The sequence below is a fragment of the Chamaea fasciata genome, unplaced genomic scaffold (assembly GCF_029207755.1).
Source record: "Chamaea fasciata isolate MVZ Bird 193981 ecotype frontalis unplaced genomic scaffold, bChaFas1.0.hap1 SCAF_11, whole genome shotgun sequence".
Taxonomy (NCBI): domain Eukaryota; kingdom Metazoa; phylum Chordata; class Aves; order Passeriformes; family Sylviidae; genus Chamaea; species Chamaea fasciata.
Genome location: NW_027094096.1, coordinates 12456123 through 12476394, shown reverse-complemented (window position 1 = coordinate 12476394; position 20272 = coordinate 12456123). Strand labels below are relative to the sequence as shown.

Here is a 20272-nt window from a genome sequence, read left to right as displayed (position 1 = left end):
AACAACAGGCTCCAACTGCAGACCCAGACTGACCTCACAGCAGTGATCCTCTCTCCTCAGGATCCTTCTTCTTTATTGTGATTCTCCCCTCACCAGCTTACCCACTCCCTTTTATCACACTTATCTTTATTGGATATAGCTCTTACTTATCAGGGGCAAGGTCACGCGTATTCACTTCTCCTACACTAGACTTAAGACAATCATAAAAGACTTCCTGATCTGAAAATGAATAGATGAGATGAGGTTCTTAAAGTATTCTTTATTAATATCATTAGAAGTTGCAGAAACAACTTTCTTGTAATATAAAGGCACAGGGAGACAATTTTGATAAAATATTCCAAACAAACAGTAACTTACAGTACAAAAGGACAATTTTAATGCACATACAAACCCCAAACATCTCATTCAAAAATATTTCACCATGTTCATCAATAATAATGGGCAATGACTAAAAATATAAATCGTTATTGTACAATAAATATCTGACAGGTGCAAATGGAACAAGATTTATTGCTCTCCACAATGTTTTCCCTGTAGTGTTTTTGCTGTAGTGGGGTTTTGGGGGGGTTTATTTTCCTTTAACTTCCAAGCTCCTTTTACAAGCGGCTTTAGTAACTGGAGGGACTAAACCCCCAAACAAAATCTACGAGAACATTCTGACAGTTACAGAACTGTCTCAAGTAGTAACCAAAACTGGCAGTGTTTGTTTCTTTCACAACTTTAACAATCATAGTCCACTCTCTCTTTGGGAAATGTGGTAGAATTTAAAAATCAACTGTAGTGGTAAGTCAAGGCTTTTATGGTAGGGTGGTAGTACCTAGTCTGAGGGTTAGTCTATTTTCTTCAAATAAGTGGATTTTATGAAGAAAAGTAACATGAACGTTCTCCAACAGCTTGTGCCAGAACAAGCACATAAAACTGTTCAAATGAGGGGAGAAATTAAAATTAAAAGCTGCACTGAGCACTCTAACTTCAGAAAACAAGACAAGGGACTGGGAACAAATTAAAACTACAGAGACAATGATGACATAAGAGTGAGAATTTCAAATTCTAAAATATCCTTAATCATGGAATCTTTAATGTTGGAAAAGACCTTTAAGATCATCAAGTCCAACCAGCAACCCAGCACCACCATCATGCTCACCATTAAACTGTGTCCTCAAAATACAGTGACCTAAGAAATCAAGGAGCACTCTGCATCTCCGTGTGGCTCCACTCTGAGCTTTGAGAAAGGAGGGCAAGTAAGTGAGTTTGTCATTTTCCTCACTTGCAGAACAATTTCCACCAGGCTTCCATGCAGTACAGGAGGCAGAGCAGCTCAGCTCTTGGAAGTAGCACACATTACCTTGCTCAGAATTAAGTCAAACTTGTACAAAATAGTGTTTTATAGATGCATTTAAGAAATATTAGTGTCCTTCATTACTGTTACTAGAAGTAATATGCACACATTTCCTAAGAGTATCTTTGTATGAACAAGATTTCAAGAAAATGAAGCATAGTAGTTGGAAAAAAAAAAAAAAAAGGCAAAACCAAAAACTGAGGAGAAAGCTTTCAAGTGAGTTCCTGTAGCAGTAACTGAGGCTTTTATAAAAACTGTGATTTATGAGAACAATTCCATATTTACACAAACCTCAACAAGTCAATTTCAATTGTACTGGGAATAGTCAAACTTAGTTCAAGAAAAGGTACCTAGAGTGAGTACAGATTACTGGTAAACCAGAAAATGAATATTCAGAAAATTCCATTCAACACACTTGGGAAGGATGCAAAACAAACTGCTAACTTGCTTGACATTATTATTCAAATTAGGGTTTTCTCTAGCGTAAGTACACATAAATTTTAGAAGTTCTTCAGAAAGTAACCAAGAACCATCAATATCTGAATTTTGAAAATTATTAGTTTCACTACAGTATAGCATTCTTTGTTTACTATATGTTCAAAAACTAATGAACAAAACCATTTTCTTTGGCTTATACTTAAACTACACCAGACTAGTGATTTATTATTTTTAGAGAATCTTCTATCCCCAATTTAAATTAACACAGATCTTTTTATTGTAGTGTCTTTCCAATTTTCAAGTTATGTCTGTTAAAAATAAGAGTTCGCTCATACCATGATTTCCTGTTAGAGCCATGTGTATATACTGGCATGAAGGGTAAGTTTTGTACAATAGTTACATTAAGTGATATTTCCAATGGCAGAACCACAGAAGACATTAAATGAATGTTAGTTTGTGTGAAATTTGAGCTTATGATGATCTTAAAAAAACAAACCACAATGTCTAAGCATAGTAAAATACAGTGTAAAACCCCCTAAAATCAGACAGTAAACTCGGGAATCCTGCACTCACAGTAAGAATGTTCTGCACAGTATTAACATGAAAGCCTGTTCAGTTTGAAAAAATGCAGACAGCTAGATTTACCTGGATGTAAATGCCACTTCAAGGTGTTTAAACAAACACAAAAATGAGACAATGATGTCAGGAAAAGGCCTTTAAAACAGGCCACCAGCCTAACTTGACTTTCCAAGTAAGAACATCAGTTTCACAAAACTGTGACACTAATGCAGTTTTATGTAAAGTACCCTTTGACACACAAGCTGTCAATTAAGCTATCACAGTCTTTTTTGACCTATTCCCTTTTAAACAGTTAGGGAGGACAGTCAATAGTAGCTCAAGTTTTAATTCAGTAAGTACCTTGTTTGTCTGCAAAGAAACATTGTAACACCATAAAATTCTATTTTTACAGTATTTAGAAAACTGATAAACTAGGGTTTTTTATTCTCTCTTTTTAACACAGGAGTCCAAAACTTCTGTTTTCTATGTGTCTTTGCAATAGTGTTTCAGCCAGTGTTGCAAAAGAATTTCACTGTGGACTACCTCACGTTGTTACTGAGCTGTGCAAGGTATTCCCGGAGCTCCTTGGCAGCCTGGAATCGGCCGTACCTCTTCTTTGGGTTGGCACACTCGTCCAGCAGGGCCTCCAGCCGCCCGTCTTTGGCAATCTCAGCTGGGGGGTCGTGCAGCAGCCCCCCCGAGGTGCCCCGCCACGTGGCATGTCTGGACAAAAGGTTCTGACAAATGGCATAGTAGTTGTGGTCCACAGTGACACGAGCACAAAGAATCTCTTTAGAGAAGGACAGACAAGCTTCTTTATCACAGTCATCAAACTTGCTTTCGTACCACACGTCCCAGTTCTCAGGTTTATCTGTGAGATACAAGGAGACAGGAAAACCAGTGAGAGAGGGGAGGAAAGACCCTGTGTGTGTTTGAATACAATCAGAAGCTCAATACACAGCAAACTGGTAATATTTAAACTACAAACCAGTTTTGTTTAAACTCAGAAATGTTCGAGCCTTAAACGGCATCTGACAGTCTGATACATCCTTCTGCTGAAATGGTCCTGGCAAAACAAAACATAAGGGAAAGAAAGAAAGAGAGCAAAATAGATTGCAAAGAGAGGGCAGGAAAAAAAAGCAGCACAGTAAACACATGAAATCTACATTCACACATACCCAGAGGAAAAAATGTAGCATGAACAAGTACAAGAGAACAATCCAGAGCCAAAGCTGAGAGAAAAACAAACAAGCAGCATGGATTTATTTTAGCAACATAGATTTGGGTTCTCCAGTTGCCCTGGAAACTACTGCTGGCAAGTGGTCTACCAAAGACTAAAAAGCGTTACAAAGCAAATGCTAAAAACTTCTGAAACTTTATCTTCTATCCTACTTTTGACATGGCAGTAACCAGCAAGAATATAAAACATTACTTACAATCTTTGAAAAAACTAAAATTCAACATCACAAATGGCATTTATGTACATGTACAGACCCTTCTCCTTGTCACAGCTTTTTTTAACTTGAAACCTGATTTACGTAAAATACCTCACGCAGTAACAATACTTAAAAGGTTATTAAGTGTGAGCTCTCCTGCATTCTTATTGCTTTTTGTTAGGAAACTTTCACCTTAAGTTTCCAGACTGCTGCCAGCTTTGAGAAGAGGTCTTTATGGAGTCCCACAGTTTTGCAGATCTCTCTTAGCAGTGTGAGGTACAAAGTAAAATTAATCTGTGCTTGGCTAGTCTCTGAGCTGACTATTGGTCTTCTCATTCATGGCACACTGAAAGTCAGTTTAGGGAAAAAAAAAAAAAAAAAGCACTGAAGGATGACAGCTAAAACTATAAAAACATGATGTAAGATCTGTAGAAATAGCAGCAAATTCAATGTGGAAAAAAAAAGCCAGCAAAGGAGAATGGGAATAATGGGCTTCAGCAAACTCAAATATGACATCCTACACAGAGAACAATTAGGTGTTACTGCACAGTGCAACCGGACAGAAGGTACATATTGAAATATCTAAACAGGCATATTGATCACACTGGACAGATTGTCTAATGGAACTTTCCCAAAGATCCATGAAATCAATATTACATGTCAACCATGACACAAGTTTATACAAAGACTAAGAATTTTCTTGTGTCCTCTTTTGTTTTCTGTGTTCTTGATTGTTAGATCATAAATCACACCAAAACCCTGCTTGGGACAACAGATGTGACACTTGCAGCATTCAGGTTCTGCAAGGAGCTACTGCTCCTACTCCACATAGGTATTAACATTTTCAGAGCTCATCTGGACATCCTTCTGCCTGAGCAATTCAGACATGCTCTGAAAATGAAGCCTTCAGTAATATTATTTTAAGAGGAAGGGAAAGGAAAGGGTTCTACAGTAAATGTACCAGATATTCAATATATTAAAAGGTTTCCTTGGTAGGCTAATACAGTTTTAATCTAAGCTGCTTGAGAACATATAACAAATCTAATGAAAAAACCCAACCAAACAACCCAAAACACACTTCCTTGTGGAAAAACTGTGCAGATAGAAAAACACAGTCTAAAAGTTAATTCTGCAGCACAACATATGAAGCCTATTTGCAAAGCTTAAAAAAACCCATTGACCCAAAGCAAGCTGGAATCACTTGGCCTGTTGCCATGAACTTCTGCAGAATCCAGTTTCATGTTTAATGTCTCCAGCCCTTAGGTCTGTAAGTTTTCATTATAAGCTCAAAAAGAATACAAACCTATGTGATGCCACTTTGTCAAACACCTCTCCTGCTGCCACTGCTTTGAGCTTTTGCTACTCACAAGACAGAAAGAAAATGAATTTGGATACAGCACTGGAACTACCCATTCCTTCAGTTCCATTATTACAGAGAACCAACAGGAAGCAAAGTCAGGCTATGGGGTAGAGCAAAGCAGGCACTAACGGTGTTTGTCATTCACAGAAAGTAGAATTCCTAGACTTTCATTATTATGCAGGTGCCTGGAAAAGACAAAAAAACCCCTCTCTATCTTAGCTAAGGCAGCCAAGACAGCCAGGCTGCTTATCTATCTGTTCATTCACCTGTCCTAACACACCCAGCTCCAACACTCTCTCTTCTCACCCCCACCTCTTACTTTATGCAGGTTTACTGTACTTAGAAGTGTCCAGGTATGCTCAGCAGTTCACAAAATTGACAAATTGGTCAAATTAATTAGTAGTCTAATTGCAGAAGAAAGCCAATTCGTTTGTTAATTAGTAGTCTAGCTATAAAGCAAACAAAGTATGTATTTAACAACCACACATACTTTAAATATTGCAGAGGAAGAAGACACTTACTCTGTCTGATCAACCTTTTGTCTGCTACCAGAACGTTTTCTGCATCTACAATGATAACTTTCCCATCTCTTGGTCCCACTGCAAAGTTGTCAAAGCTGACATCAAGGAGGTAGAGTGCAAATTCAAAGTCATTATTTGTCAGCTGCTCAGCTATTTCCATTAATTGCCAGGCCAGATCCACTCGTTTCTCCCATGGTGCATTGAAATAACTCCACAGCTCTTCTCCCACGTAGTTGACAGCCACCATTCTTCCGCATGCTCCCAAGTACTTTGCGAACGGCCAACCCTCGTCAGATGGAAAACTCTGTACATAAAAAAAATTAAATTGGTAATTAATACAAAACAGATTTTACAAGGCTCTTCAATAAAACTTAGAAGATAATGCTGCAAATATACATCAAAATAATAATCTATATATTTTGAAGTTTTGAAGGGAAAGGAAAAACAATATAAAATTTATTTATGTGACCAAGAGACCTTGCTGGATTAACAGAGAAGAAGTTGGATGACCTGAAACAATATATAACCCATATCTAGCTTTCCATCTATACACACACACTCACATATATTTACACACACAATTTCACCAAACATCTTTTCCTCTTGGTGTTTTTTTACACATCTGTTGTAATAATGCAAGTATTCTCCCTATCAAAATATTTTTTGCATTTCATCTTTTAATTAAAACCATTTCTTTTAATAACCTAAAGAAAAAGACCTCTACAAAAGTGGCACCTCCTTCTCTCCACCACCACCCCTTCCATTTTCCCAGCTGATGGCTTTCTTTGAAGTTTCTTAATTTTCTAGTATACCTTAACAGTCTATCTCTTGATTAATTGCTACATATATTCTATGGGTTCATTACACACAGACACATAACATTTTTATCAACAGTAAAATCTGTCTCCAACACATCCTTTCTTGGAAGTTAACGTAGGAGACTGAATAGAAATGACACACTACAAGCAATTACAAAACAAGCCACAAAACACCAGCATGGTTTTCCTAATTCAGCAGTGCTGAATGTGCCCTCGGTCTTCAATACGAACAGACAAGCACTTACAAGGTACTCTCCCAAACTACAGAGGAATGCTGAATGGGAATGCAACAGGAAGAAACTACAAAAGCACTTATTTAAGAAACCCCAAATTTATAGAAGTTAGCACTCTAAGACTATGGTGTGCACCAAATTTAACTAATAGGAGACACCATCATGTGCCCATGCTCCTTCCTCATGTTCTGCCTTGCTATGGTGACACCAGACATCACTCACGATCAATTCTGCAGTAATGATGTAGTGAAGATTTTACCACAGCTGGGGTGAACAGCAAGGTGGGTTCCAGGATGAATGAAAGCTTTATACCTTCTGGAACCCACAATGGCAGGATACATTTACTGCCAACTGGGGAAAGAGACTAGAAGGGAACAAACCATGCAGAACAGGTCTGAACTACAAGACCATGCAGGGAAGAGGTGCCTAACATAACCAACCTTGTCTATATAGTACACCTGAAGAAACTAAAAGCATAGTTAATACACACAATTGACAATGTTTGCCATTTTTAAGGCAAAAGCCGTGAAGCTGCTCTTCAAGGTGAGAAACATTAGAAGACAGTTTCTGGGTAAGTAACCATGTTTACCATTACAAAGAACCACCTTTCCTGGCTGGCCAAAATTACATCAGAGCTATATTAATAACAGAACACGTTCAAAGTTTTTGACATGTCTGCATGTCTGAACTTCAACTCTATTTTTATCACATGATCTACTCACGTAAGCAAAACAGGTTGTGATAAATCCTGAGGATAATACGAACTAATTTGACAGGTTTGAGAGCAGTATGGTATTTTCAAGCTGTGATACCATGTAACTCAGCAGAACTAAATCTCTCTCAGTAACTAAATCTACCATGCAATGGGGAAGACATTATCCAGCCTCCAGGTTTATTTAGCTGCAGGGTTCAGAGCAATTAATGCAGGTAGAAGTACAGCCAAATAGCCACCACTTCGGGTCAAGTCAAGTGTCACATTCCACAGTTAAGAGACTTTTGGGGGTTTTTTCACTTCTTTAGTGGTTAACAAAATAACCTTCCAACAAATGAAATATGTGCTAATTGTGTTCCTTACTCATTCTGAAGGACTATGTAACAAAAACATGGCTGTGGCATCAATAAATGTTACCAAAGAGGTATTTCATGAGCATTTATCGTGACTGTATCCTGGACCAAAACAATAAGTAGCAAATAGCTGTTGTCCCTCAAAAGAAATTATTTGTTCTACCTACATCATATAAACTTCTCTTTAAACTGGAGAAAAGTTACCTGATTACATTTCCTGATAAACACATGCTTAACTAACTTCCCTAACTGTGCATGACATTTTCATATCGCTGCATTTTCTCAGCACTCAATCCAATGATGCTTAAATATTTTTATTTAAACATTACTTTGGCCCACCCCACTCCTTCTCCACAGTTCTCCTTTTCTATGCTCCAATCCTGCCCTGCTTATGACTTTGCCACCCTTTTCAAACACAAATTCAACCACAAACAGTTGAACCTGGCAAAGGATGTGCTGCCATTGGAAGCAAAGGTGTCCCTCCCTCCCAACCCAGCAAGCCCACGCATTTCCATCCCCTGCACATCATCAGGACAGCAAGGCTGGTACTTGCCGGGCTGGAGCTTCCTTGGATCAGAGCCTGATCCATATCACAGCACCACCTCATGCTAGGATGTGCTGCTGAGAGGAAAAGAGAAGGCCTCCACAGCTGGGTGCAGAAGTGGGAAGGAGCTAGGAGGACTTTCCCTTTCCAGCAGCAGCAGGGATTTATGTAATGGATTAAACTGATTTTCAAAGTACTGCCTTAGTCACTGATCTTCCGCACACATCTATTATGCTTCCTGCCCCATGTATGCTGAATTTCATTCCAGACAAGAAACTCTAGGAGCAGTTTGGTTTATTCACAAGTGCACACCTTCATGTTACCAGTAGAATATCTGTATGCCACGCTGTAACAGATACGTTTATAACGCTGTGGCAATAAAAACATCTTTTGACAACAGGAGTGTGGGGAATCCTGCCAACATCTGCACATGTACAAACAACATCTCTGCTTTGGCTCCCTTCCAACTGGCATGTAACAGCCACATCTACACTTCATTACCCAAGTCAGTAGCGGAAGAAGGGGATAAAAATATGTACAAGTGCCTCATTCAGTAGTTTTTATATTCACTTGGTGAATTTGACAAGAATATTAATTGAAGTGCAGATCTCTTGTCTTTGCAAGCAGCGGTTTGTAACTTTTTGTACCATTCTATTTTGAAAGCTGTTTTCTAAGAGGAAACTGCAGCTAAGTTGACAAGGATTTTTTGGTTCATGTATTAAAATTCTGAAAGCCAGTAAGAAATGAAAACAGATTTATATAATTAATAAACATGTTTTCCATGAACAAGGTGCATTTAGAAACAAAAAACTTCTTAGATCACTGTCAAAAATCTGATTTCTGGGGAATAACAAGTAACTTTATTTTAGGTTTTATTTTACTAGTCTGCATATTTAATTAGATAATTTTGTACTTGAATATGCTATTTGCAGACTTAAAAACCTGCATTTGATAATCAAGGTAAAAAACTAAGCGCTTGTTTAAAACCAGAAACAGCTGTTTGACAAAAGAATCTGATTCTGATGCACCCACTCACATTCTATCTGCGAACACACACACAAATGCCATGGAAACCACAGACAATTAAAATTTTTTAAGTGTTTTAAAATAAAGTACTGCATATGAAAATCTAAAAACAGGTAACTTAGTAAGATTCCCCCCATTAACATTATCTTTGTTTTCAGACAAATATGTATAATCTTCTAACAGAAAGATGGAAAACAGTAAAGAAGCCAAAAACTTCCGCTATCTCCATTCCCAGTGACACACCCCCAAAACATACTTTGCTTGCTCTAATTAGTGTAGCTCCAAAATCTCTCTAAGCAAGGCTTAAAAACCTAAACAAATCCTTTCAAAGGGACAGTGGACGTACTGTTCCTGAAAGAATAATAGTGCATTTATGCCTTTAAAAAATACACTGTAGTCTCAGAATAAAATATTAAGAATTAACTGAGCAAATTTAGCACTTCACTGAAGCACAAAACACACTGTCAGTGCATTTGTCTTCCTCACTTCCATCTGTCTAAACCTGAGAAGATACACAAAAGTGCCAGTGCTTTTTGTACAGAGCTGTGAATTAGATCAGGCAGGGAAGAATCACCAGTTCGAAGCTGATAAGGCCTATTGTATCCTGCAGGAACACAAATCCCCTTTGAATTAAACACTTACAAGAATATTAGTTTATCATAATGAAGCATATAATTCATTCTCATAATCAAGACCAAAAAGCCAAACCAGTTTAAGTAACTGACACTGAACCACTGACATTTTTGTTCTACTATACCACTAAAAACCATGCTTTTCATTTTCAAAACTATTCCAGAAGATGCTCTATTTGTCACCTCCAATGTTTGCAAAAAATAAGTTCCAGCTCAGGAAAAGCACCCCACACAAAACCTGCCCAAAGAAAGAGCTACATCTTAAATGTGATGAAATTTTGAAAAAGACACACGAACAGAGAGGGGACTTTTCTCCGTAGGACCCTGAGAACTTCACAGCAAAACGACACCTGATACCTTCACAAAATCGCCCTGATGAACTGCATCTGCCCAGGCACAAACGTGCAGGGCAAGGAGAATTCAAATAACATGCTCTTCCTCAAAAGGAAAATTAGTTCTCTCTCAGACTACCGCTGATCCTGCGGTGTGAAAAAAAAAAACCAGCACTTGTATTAGTATCCAAGGCAAATAAGCAAAGCTCTGGAACCATGAAGAGCTGGACAGCAGATTTTACCATGATGTTCTTCAGATCAAAGGAGTGTCAAAGGACAGTCTAAACACAGATGCGTCCTTTTGTCAGGAATTGATCTGCATTCTGAAGGATACATATTCAAATGTTTTTTTGAATGCTAGTGAGTACAATGAAAACCGTGTAATTCTCAACTCTATGCCACACCATTCAACATTTACCAAGAACTCCCACAGAAGATACACATATATAGCCTACACACACAGCATGCACAATGGATTTCATTGAGTACTCCAGATATTGGTGTTCCCATTGAAACCACGTTTTTTTGAATTTATTTGACTTTTGTTCAAGTCTGACTACATTTCAACCAGTTACTACGTACAATTCCTGCCAACAAGAGGTTCACACCAAAAATACACAAAACTCTAAATACTCAGCTGTTAAGATGGACACTTCAGCTGCAGAAATTGTATTTCACATTGTCAGCAGAGATATGCCTCTTTTCCGAATAGATTAATGAACAACGATTATACTCAAGAGCCATAGTAAAGTAAATTTAATGTCATTATTGGTTGTCACCTGTTCAAATTGGTTTGTAGTTCATGAAAGTTTTTTCAGATTCAATTTGCAACAGATGAAAATTATCACTGTGTATTTACTTCTCATCAGCAATGAGCCTGAAATACATCACTATAAAGGAGTCTTAGCAGAGACGGCCTTATTTTTAAAGCTACTTTGCAAAATTGGAGTCTCAAACAAAGCCTCGATTACTTAATTCAGGGAATTAAAACACACTCCCTCTATACATCTGACATACCAGAACAACATCGGTGCTGTAAGGTTTCTAATGTGGGGTAACAACTTTTTTTCTGCTACTGAAAACTGCAAGAGTGAGAATTTCTCAAGAGAATTTCTATTTAAGTCTGTACAGTGACTTCCCAGCAGCCTTTAAAGTCAGACAGCCATTCATCATAATAGACACCCCAAAATAACTTCAAGAATTTCTACACTATTTTAAAGTATCCCTTATAATTCACCCTACATGTTTTCACTCTAGGGAATTTTCACTACAAAAGAAGGATGAAAATAGTTTTGATAACTTAAGGAACATAATTAAATATGACAGTTAACATGACAAGTACAAGCCAGTTCTGGTCTAACATGTACAGTCATATGTCACTGCAAAAAATGATTTTTCAGTTTTCAATACAACCACATCAGTGGAACATTCTTGTAACATGAGGCCACTCAATTTTAATTCAACAGAGAACAATTTTTCATTCCCTTTAAAAAGGTTCACACTGGAAATTCAGTCTATTAAAAGCCTAGTATCTGTATGAGCCAGGACTTCAATAACACAAGTCCACCCAAGGACATGTCAGGTAGTGCAGAAAACCACCTTAAATCTTCTGCTTGGTTTATGGCATCACAATTATGGAACAGAAACACCAAATCCAGTCATGAAGAAAGTTTAAAGGGTACCAAGTATTAAAATTAACTTGCCATTCTACATTCTACTAACGTATTTAGAATAGAACTACAGAAAATAACTTATGATTAGAAGAGTGTGTATGAAAAAAGAGAAAAGAGGAATCTGCCCATTTACTTCTTATATATGGATCAGCAAAAAGATTTTGTGAACATTTGGCTGAATTGCTACTTTGAGTGAATTCTGTGCAAGAAAATGTTTCAAATTGATCAGGAAAAGTTTTAATATATGTTTACCAGATGTCAACTATTGCTCTTCCCATAACAAAACCAAACAAAGCCCAACAACGACATGTAGAGAAACCAGAAGAATTTTAGGTTATGTGGCAACAGACTGTTCAGACAGAGTAATTATACTAGGAATAGAGATACAGCTGTTGGGTTCGTTTTGTTTTGCTTTTCCCCCCCCCACAAGGAATAAGAACGATCAGAAGCTGTGAGAAAAATAAAGTCATTAAGCTTAAGCATTTAGAAAGCTAAAACCATATCTGAGGGAGGGGCAATGATTTACAGTCTATTAAAAATGCAGAAACGCTGCTATTTGGCACATGGAGATTGGTATTTCTCTTAGTCAGAGAAATAAAAGTCCTTGAGACTTGTAATTTACATACAAGGTACAAATGTTCCGCATCATTCTTTGAAGAATGTTCATTTAAACAGCTTGTTAAAAGCTACAGCTCGAGACAAAGTTGCATTAATGCACTCTGGATTTAATTGACAGATTCCTTCTATAGTTTGAAAAAAATCTTCATTATACACAAGCATTTTATTTTAATTGCAAAGTATGTGAGCAAATTTCAAGCAAGTTTGCTTTATGTCCTGGTCTAAATTTTTCCATAGTAGCTGGTATCGTGAGTGTTTTGGATTTGTGCTGGAAACGGCACTGGTAATTCAGGGATGCTTTGGTCATTGCTGAGCAGTGATTACACAAAGCCCAGGCCTTTCCTGCTGCACATCCCACCTGCCAGGGCAATGGAGAGGCACAAAAAGCTTGGAGGGGACACAGCCAGGACAGCTCACCCCAGCTGATCCAGGGGATATTGCATTCCATATGACACCGTGATCAGCATGTGAAGCTGGGGGAAGGAGAAGAAAGGAGGAGGGACACACATCCACAGTGACAGCATTTGTCTTCCCAAATCACCATTCCATGGAATGGAGCCCTGCTGTCCTGGCCATGGCTGAGCACCTGCCTGCCCACAGGAACTGCTGAACAAAACCCTTGTTTGGCTTTGCTTTCTTACTAAACTGTCTCAACCCACAAGTTTTCTCACGTCTACTCTCCCAGTTCTCCTCCCCAGGGCAGAGTGAGGGGAGAGAGCTGTGGGGCTGAGTTCCCAGCTGGGGTTAAACCACAGCACTCTGCAAACAAAGCAAACACAACTGACATCTTCATATGGCACCTGGCAATACTGTAAACCAACACCACAGCCAACACAAAGTCAAGACTGAAGGTTGCAAGACCAGCTCTAGAAGCACTTTTACCAAAACAATTTATAAATCCTGCATTTCAGTTTTGCCAGTACAGATGTAAACTGTCTTTTCAGGTAAGTGTAAGATCTTAGGAGAAATACAACCACCTGACTTAAAAACAGCTTTCTTATCTAGAAACAATTTCTTATTTCAGCAGTCTTGAGTCACACTGTACTTTCCCTAACTCCCAGAACAAGGATTTGGGGGACTTGTTTGGGGGATCTGTTAGTGTTTAAGTACAAAACTTAAAACTCTGCCACTGGCAGAATGTGTCAGACACCACGGGGTTGCACACCACGGCTCACTGCAAGGCAGCTACAGTGGCACCACAGCAGCAGCACAGGAACTGTTATCCAAAGCTGTCAGGAGACTCCCACAGCGCCTCCAAAGAGGAAATCTGGAGGCTGACAGGGATCAGTGCAGGAGTTCTATGAGAAATGAGGTATCACACCTTTCAGTTCTATTAACAGCAAGTTTATGCTCCAACTTGTAAGTGAAGATAAAAATTAAACAAGTTACTTGATAAAGCTGAATAAAATCCAATATTTAAGCAGATATCTTGGTTGAAAATATCGCAAAAACCTTCTCCACTACATCTATTTTACAAGATGAGCTAAAAGCTGGGTGGTTTATAGAAAGTCATAGGACAAGGAAAAACCTGCTTACATCCACAATGAATTCTGCAAGAGTGAACAGTCACACTGCACTCAGTCTCTAATCCAAATTATTTTTTCCATTTTTCAGTTTATTCCTAAGGCAACTTCAGGCAACTTATCTTTGCAAGTGTTTGATGCACACCATGATCATAATCAGTTAGAAAAGGGATGCCATGCATAGACCCTATCCTCCAGGTGATTCCCATTTAAAACACTCTGTTTGTCATTGAATAAGTTGAAACAGCAACAAGTTTAGTTATTGCTTTTGTCCAAATAAGCCATTCATGCCTATACGAAATACTTTAGATGTAGCATCTTGATTACAAACCTAACCTTATTTTACTGAAAGGTATTCATTTTTATTACAGAAAAGAACTATTAGGAGGGAAGATGAAAAAAACCCAAACCTATCAGAAGTTAAATCTTTAGCTTGTAAGTTCTCTGGTTCAAATGAGAATTCAGATGAAAATTGTGAGGGGATTTAATTAGTGAGCAGTTTAGCAAGATTCCACAGAAGAAAAATTAGTATTTTAATACCCTCCAAAAAATGCAAACTGTACTTGAAAAATACTGTCATTCCATTTGCTTAACAAAGTAAAATCACAAAAGGGGCTGAGTTCTTCCCCGAGTACACCTACACAATATATAAGTGCTAACAAAGAAGGTTAACAAGAAAGTTACAAAAAATGCAAATAGTGAGTTAGGATTACAATATGTAATCTACACTAAACTGTGCAGTGCTTTGCTTTTTATACAAATCCCTGAACACTAGTATCATCCTATGGGTTAAAGCCCCGCCTGAAAAATTCTCACAGCAGAAGCTGCAAATCACTTGTGACAATGCAGTTCACAAGCAACACCACTTCAGGAATAATCCATACTCTGCACAGCCTTCATGCTAAAATCCCAGTCTCTGATGAAAAGCCCCATAATCCACAAATTGCTGGCTCTTGTACACAACTACAGTGAATTTTCTATTTTAAATGAAAGATCAAGCTTTGAATTCCTACTAAATTGCCTGTTTACATTTGTCTATAACACTATTAAGCAACACAGAACTTGCATGCACTGTACACCAAGAGTTTAGACATTATCTCCACTTCTAAACCAAAACTGTTATGAGTAACAGTGCTCAGTCACTGCAGTGTTCCACTAAAGGCTCGAGGCAAAAACAAGCAATATTTTTCCTTGTGCCCTCTGGTGACAGACAGCATGAGTTAAATGCATCAATTTATTGATTGCTTTATTTTAAATTAAAATCTGATTCTTCATACAACATCATGCAGGGTTTTTTCCTTGGAAGCAGCTGATTTCTAAAACAAGCCTACAAGTTTCATGTCCATAGCACTACCTGCCTTCATCCATACTACAGAAACTACACCATAGAATGTTTTACAAATGTTATGTACCAACACAGACAACCTTCTCAGCAGTCAGAAAGTAACCACCTCTCAGAGTGTCCGGCATGTTGCTGTTCCAAGAGCTGCAGAACACAGAATTACGCGTTTAGTTACACGTTTCTCAGATGGAGACTAAACCTGGAATACTATGGAATGGGAAGAGTTCATATAGATTCACATATTTTACATATTTCATTCCTGTTTGAGGGAAGGTCTTCAAACCTCGAGTACCCAAAAACCAAAGTTATTAACACTCTTCTGGAGAAACCACCAGGAGTGTTTAAGGACACAAAGCTGGCCTGAACCTCCCCAGAAATATTGTCCAAGATATGCCTAAAGATCACAATTTACAGGACCCCATGAAACACTTTTGGTCTGTTAAAAGGGGACAGACTTGCTTTACTTCACTCTGAAACTGGTAAAGGCTGCCTCACTTCCCACGAATTTGACCTGCTCTGCTCTCAGCTGCATCCTTATTAAGATAAAAGTCGAGCAGTGTGCTCAAGTCCGCCCAAGATTTTCTTCTCTTTAACACATTTGCTTGGCAATCTCAGGACTCATCTACACTTCAACAAGAAGCTGAGAGGAATCAAGGCTCCTACTCAACCCACTGCCCATCATTTATGATCCAGCCCATTACAGTAAGTGCCACAAGCGTGCCATACCCTTTGTCTGTAAAGAATTATGAAGAAACACAGCTGTTCTCTGGCCATCGAGGTCTACACTCAATATGTTGGAACCACTGTTGAAAAGCAAAAAAGTAAGCTGTATGAAACGCAGCCAAAACAAATCACTTCTCAAAGAATTTCCGAATATACTCAGCAGACTGAAGCAGTTTTGATTTTCCTACTTAAGTGGAGTTTCCTTCTCACTGTGCTCAGGAGGAACTTCACGGCAAAATGGGAGACTTACTGTACCCTCAAGTCTGCTGAGAAGCAAACTGGAAACACACTTTGAAAGCAAAACTAAAGAGCTGGACATGGAGAGACTGCAGGGCAGAAGGCATACTACCGAAAAACATATTTGTAATTAAGTTCGTACACTGATTTTCTAGAAATTAGCCAGTAAGCAAACTTTCTGGAGGGTAACGCCTGCAGCACTGCTTTTTGAGCATTTCTTGGCCTCTCACTAGAGAAACAGCAGATGTTAATAGTAATCATGAGGTAGTGTTTTCAAAACATATTTGCAAATATTATTTTAATCATAGGTTGGATAAAGGCAACGACAGTTCAGCAGTTAGACAAAACAGTTTTGATTCCAAACCTACATGCTAAAGGCACACTTGGGAGTTCCCTTGATAATGTTAAAAACCAAAATGCAAAGCTACCCATCTAAACAGAAATGTAATAGAAACAACTGACTGGTGCCACAGAATAGAAGTTTCCTACAAATTTTTTACCTAAAAATTTATATAACATATTAAAGCACGAAATTCCAGTGTGTGCACATAACCCATCCCCCTAATTAAAGACTACAGAACATACAATCACTGAAAAGAGAACATTGTTCATTTATTTGTCGGTCTATTTTCAGGCTACAAATACCTACCTCTAATTTTTACCAGCATTAACTATATTTAGTTCACATTAAGAACATGACATAGCACATGAGTCAGTTTCTGACAAGGAAAGCACAACAGCATCGCAGCACAGCGTCTACGCACTCCCTCTTAAACTAGACCCTAAGAAATGAATCACGGGCACCCAGAGCTGCCTGTGAATGTGTGAATTGTGGAACACGCTGACACCGAACTGCGCGAACGGCACAAGGCAGCAGAGCATCACCCTCCAGCACTGATCCGCACGCTCCTGCGGTACCCGACGGCACAGCGGGATGGGGATGCAGTTCAAGCCCTGATAAGGACGGCAAATCGGCAAAACACACGCAGTCTCTGAGGGAGGAAGGAAGGAGGAGAGCTGATCAGGCTGAGTGAGCTAAAGAAATGCCTCCTGCCCGGAGGCAGGGACCGGGGACCCTCTGCTCAGCCCGCCCTGCCGGCACCGCTGCAGCAGTGCCGGTGAGGGCACAGAGCCAGCGGCGGCCCCCGCGATCCGGCGGGGTTTGGGGCCAGCTGCCCGGCAGCCCTCGGCCCCCGCCCGCAGACACGGCGAGGGGCAGGAAGGGCCATTCCGGCGAGGATCCCGCCGGGACGGGCAGCGCCGGGAGCGCCGGCGGGGGCACACCCGGGCACTGCCAGCCGCGCTTACCTGCAGCACCAGCGGCTCGGGGTTGAAGGCCAGGGTGATGAGGAGCTGCATGCGCTCCGAGTCCTTTAGGTTGCGCAGCAGGAAGCTGCCCGAGTCCTTGGTCTCGGCGTAGCGGCGCACCAGGCGGTCGAGCAGGCGCTGCGAGGGGCAGTGCACCAGGTCGGACCAGCCCTCCACGGCGCCGGGGGTGAGCAGCCGTACGTCGCCGTTCAGGCTGGCGAACTCGGTGGCGGGCAGCGCCTGCAGCAGGTCGCAGCGGCCCCTGCCGGTGGCGCGGCGGCAGATCTTGGTGTCGATGTCGGCGAGCTCCTGTGCCGAGCCCAGGCGCTTCAGCACGACGCGGCGGGAGCCCTCGCGGGGCTCCCCGTACCGCGCGAAGTACACGTTCTTCACGTTGAAGAAGTCCAGCAGGCGCAGGCGGCCCCAGCTCTCCAGCCGCAGCTGCCCGTTGAGGAACTTGCGGCACCAGCTGGTGCCCCAGCAGGCCGGGCACTTATTGAGCTGCAGGAAGCGCCGCTCCGACAGCTCGTTGCGCTGCAGCGAGGCCAGCAGCGAGTGCGTGTTCAGCACCAGCGCCGCCGCCAGGCTGCCCAGCACCGCCAGCTTCACGTAGCGGTACAGCCGCCCCAACTTCAGCGACACCAGCCGCAGCATCGTCCCGGGCCGCGCCGGGCCCCCCGCCCTCCGCCGAGCTCGCTGCCCGCCCCGGCCGCACCGCGGCTCCGGCTCCAATAAACTCCCCGCCTCGCCGCCCGCCCGATAAAAGGCGGCCAAGTTACTGAGGGGCCGGCGGGGAGGGGGAGGGGGGGCGGCGCCTGCAGCGCGCGGGCCCGGGCGGACCCGCCCCCGGGGAGGGGCTCGGGCTCCGCCGCCGCCGCCGCCGCTCCCGCCGCCGCCGAGCCCCCCCCCCGCCCCGGGGGGCTCCTCCCCCGCCCGCCGCTGGACACGCCCCCGGAGGCGGGGCCTAGCGCGAGCGCCGCCGGCCGCCAGCTGTTGGCTGAGCGTGACGCGACGCTGTCCCGTGCGGCCCCGCCCCCTCTCCGCCCCATCCCGGTGCTGGGGCGGGGCCTCCACGCGGGCGGGGGGCGGGGCGCTTGCCCTTCCCGCCCCCCTCGGTCCCCGGCCCCGCCGGACTCTCGGGCCGCCGTGGGAGGGGGCGCGGGGCTGGCGCCGCCATGTTGCGTATGGCTGCGTTTGCCTTGTCCCTGTCTGTCCCCCGAGTCCGCCCCCGCTCCGCCCGCGGCTGCAGCGCTCGCCCGGTGCCCGCGGAAACCGCCCTGCCCGAGGCCGGCCCGGGACGGCCGTGCTGCCCCAGCAGTGTCCGCCATTCCCCGTGTCCCTGCCCGCGCCCCCGCCCTCACGGGTCCCGCCGCATCCCAGCTTGGCTTGCTGGTGCCACGGGATAGGTTCTCTCTTTCCTCGCGCTTGGCAAGGGGCAGTTCGTGTGTCTCGTTTCATCTGACCCTCTGCACCCCATTCTTTGAAATGCATTCGCCCTGTCCCCACTCCGGGGAGAAGAGCCGTCCGGTCACCGAGCTGAGGAACGCACCGTGCTGTGCGGGTGCCTCCGCTACGTCTCTGGGAGTGCTGTCACCGGCACTTGCCTCAGCTAGGAGCCATTCTATAAACTAACGCACAAGAGTAACAGAGATAAAGAAAAAGGGTGCAAATCTTAATCTCATCTGACACTATGCTCTCACAAGTTAAAGACAGCCTTCATATAGTGAGAAGTAACTCTCTTTATTACCTGTTCAGTCCCAAAAGTACAGTAGGGGTATGGTCGTTGGGAAAAAATTGTTGCAGACTGCATAATTTCCAGTTATTTTATATGCACTGTACAAAAATTTCGGTGCTTAGTATCTAGAATATTGGACATAAATTTGTCTTTTTATGCTGGCATGTAATGATATCCTCCTGTACTCTGTTTTGATATTTCCGTGTCTCGTCTAAAGTATTTCTCATAGTGAGATTTGTCACTGACTCTATCTGTTTCAATATGCCTTGTTAAATGCTGCTGGTAGGGTCAAAACATTCCATCAGCAAATTCTGGTCTACAAACCAGTGGGTTCATTACAAAAGAAGTATATACATAAATATATGTCATCTCCCTTACTTCAAGTCTGCATTAGCGGATGCACTGCTTGATGCCATATTTCAAAAAATCATAATTGATCCTGAAAGATGAACTGGGGTTTTTTTGTGCATAGAAACTCCAAACTCACTAGCTAAACACGTTTGGTCTTTAAATGTTGGTAGTGGGGTTTTTTCATCTAACAATATCTAGTCTGTATGTTATTAAATCACTAACAAATCCAAATATAAACAAATATACTGAATTAATGTTTATTTTCTGCATTGCTTTTTTTTCAAGCTTTCTCATTTGCTCATTTATAGGGAAACAGCTTGATCCTTCTGAACACGAACAGAATATTTTAATCTTTACTAGATGAAAACATTTTAAAGTACAAAGAATCATTTAAATAGTTTAATGCGCTCTTTCAACAACAATGTGTTCTTAAAGCGTTTGACATTGCAAATTCATAAAC

The 20272-nt window shown here is 41.6% G+C and overlaps 1 protein-coding gene across 1 annotated transcript; it reads right to left on the bottom strand.

Annotated features, from left to right (window-relative positions):
* Positions 1–248: 248 nt before the first annotated feature.
* Positions 249–18380, bottom strand: DIPK2A (divergent protein kinase domain 2A). Its single transcript, XM_066193281.1, has 3 exons — positions 17727–18380; positions 5653–5956; positions 249–3206 (listed from the first exon to the last, which is right to left on the bottom strand). Exons 1-3 carry the CDS (start codon positions 18378–18380, stop codon positions 2875–2877), a joined length of 1290 nt encoding a protein of 429 aa, XP_066049378.1. The 3' UTR covers positions 249–2874.
* Positions 18381–20272: the final 1892 nt, after the last annotated feature.

Bases quoted from the DNA above. Each gene is read 5' to 3' on its own strand.
- DIPK2A (XM_066193281.1), bottom strand. From the start codon at position 18,380: ATGCTGCGGCTGGTGTCGCTGAAGTTGGGGCGGCTGTACCGCTACGTG. The intron at 5,957-17,726 runs GTAAGCGCGGCT...TTTTATGTACAG, and splicing joins CCGAGCCGCTGGTGCTGCAG to AGTTTTCCATCTGACGAGGG. The intron at 3,207-5,652 runs GTAAGTGTCTTC...TGTATCTCACAG, and splicing joins CAAAAGGTTGATCAGACAGA to ATAAACCTGAGAACTGGGAC.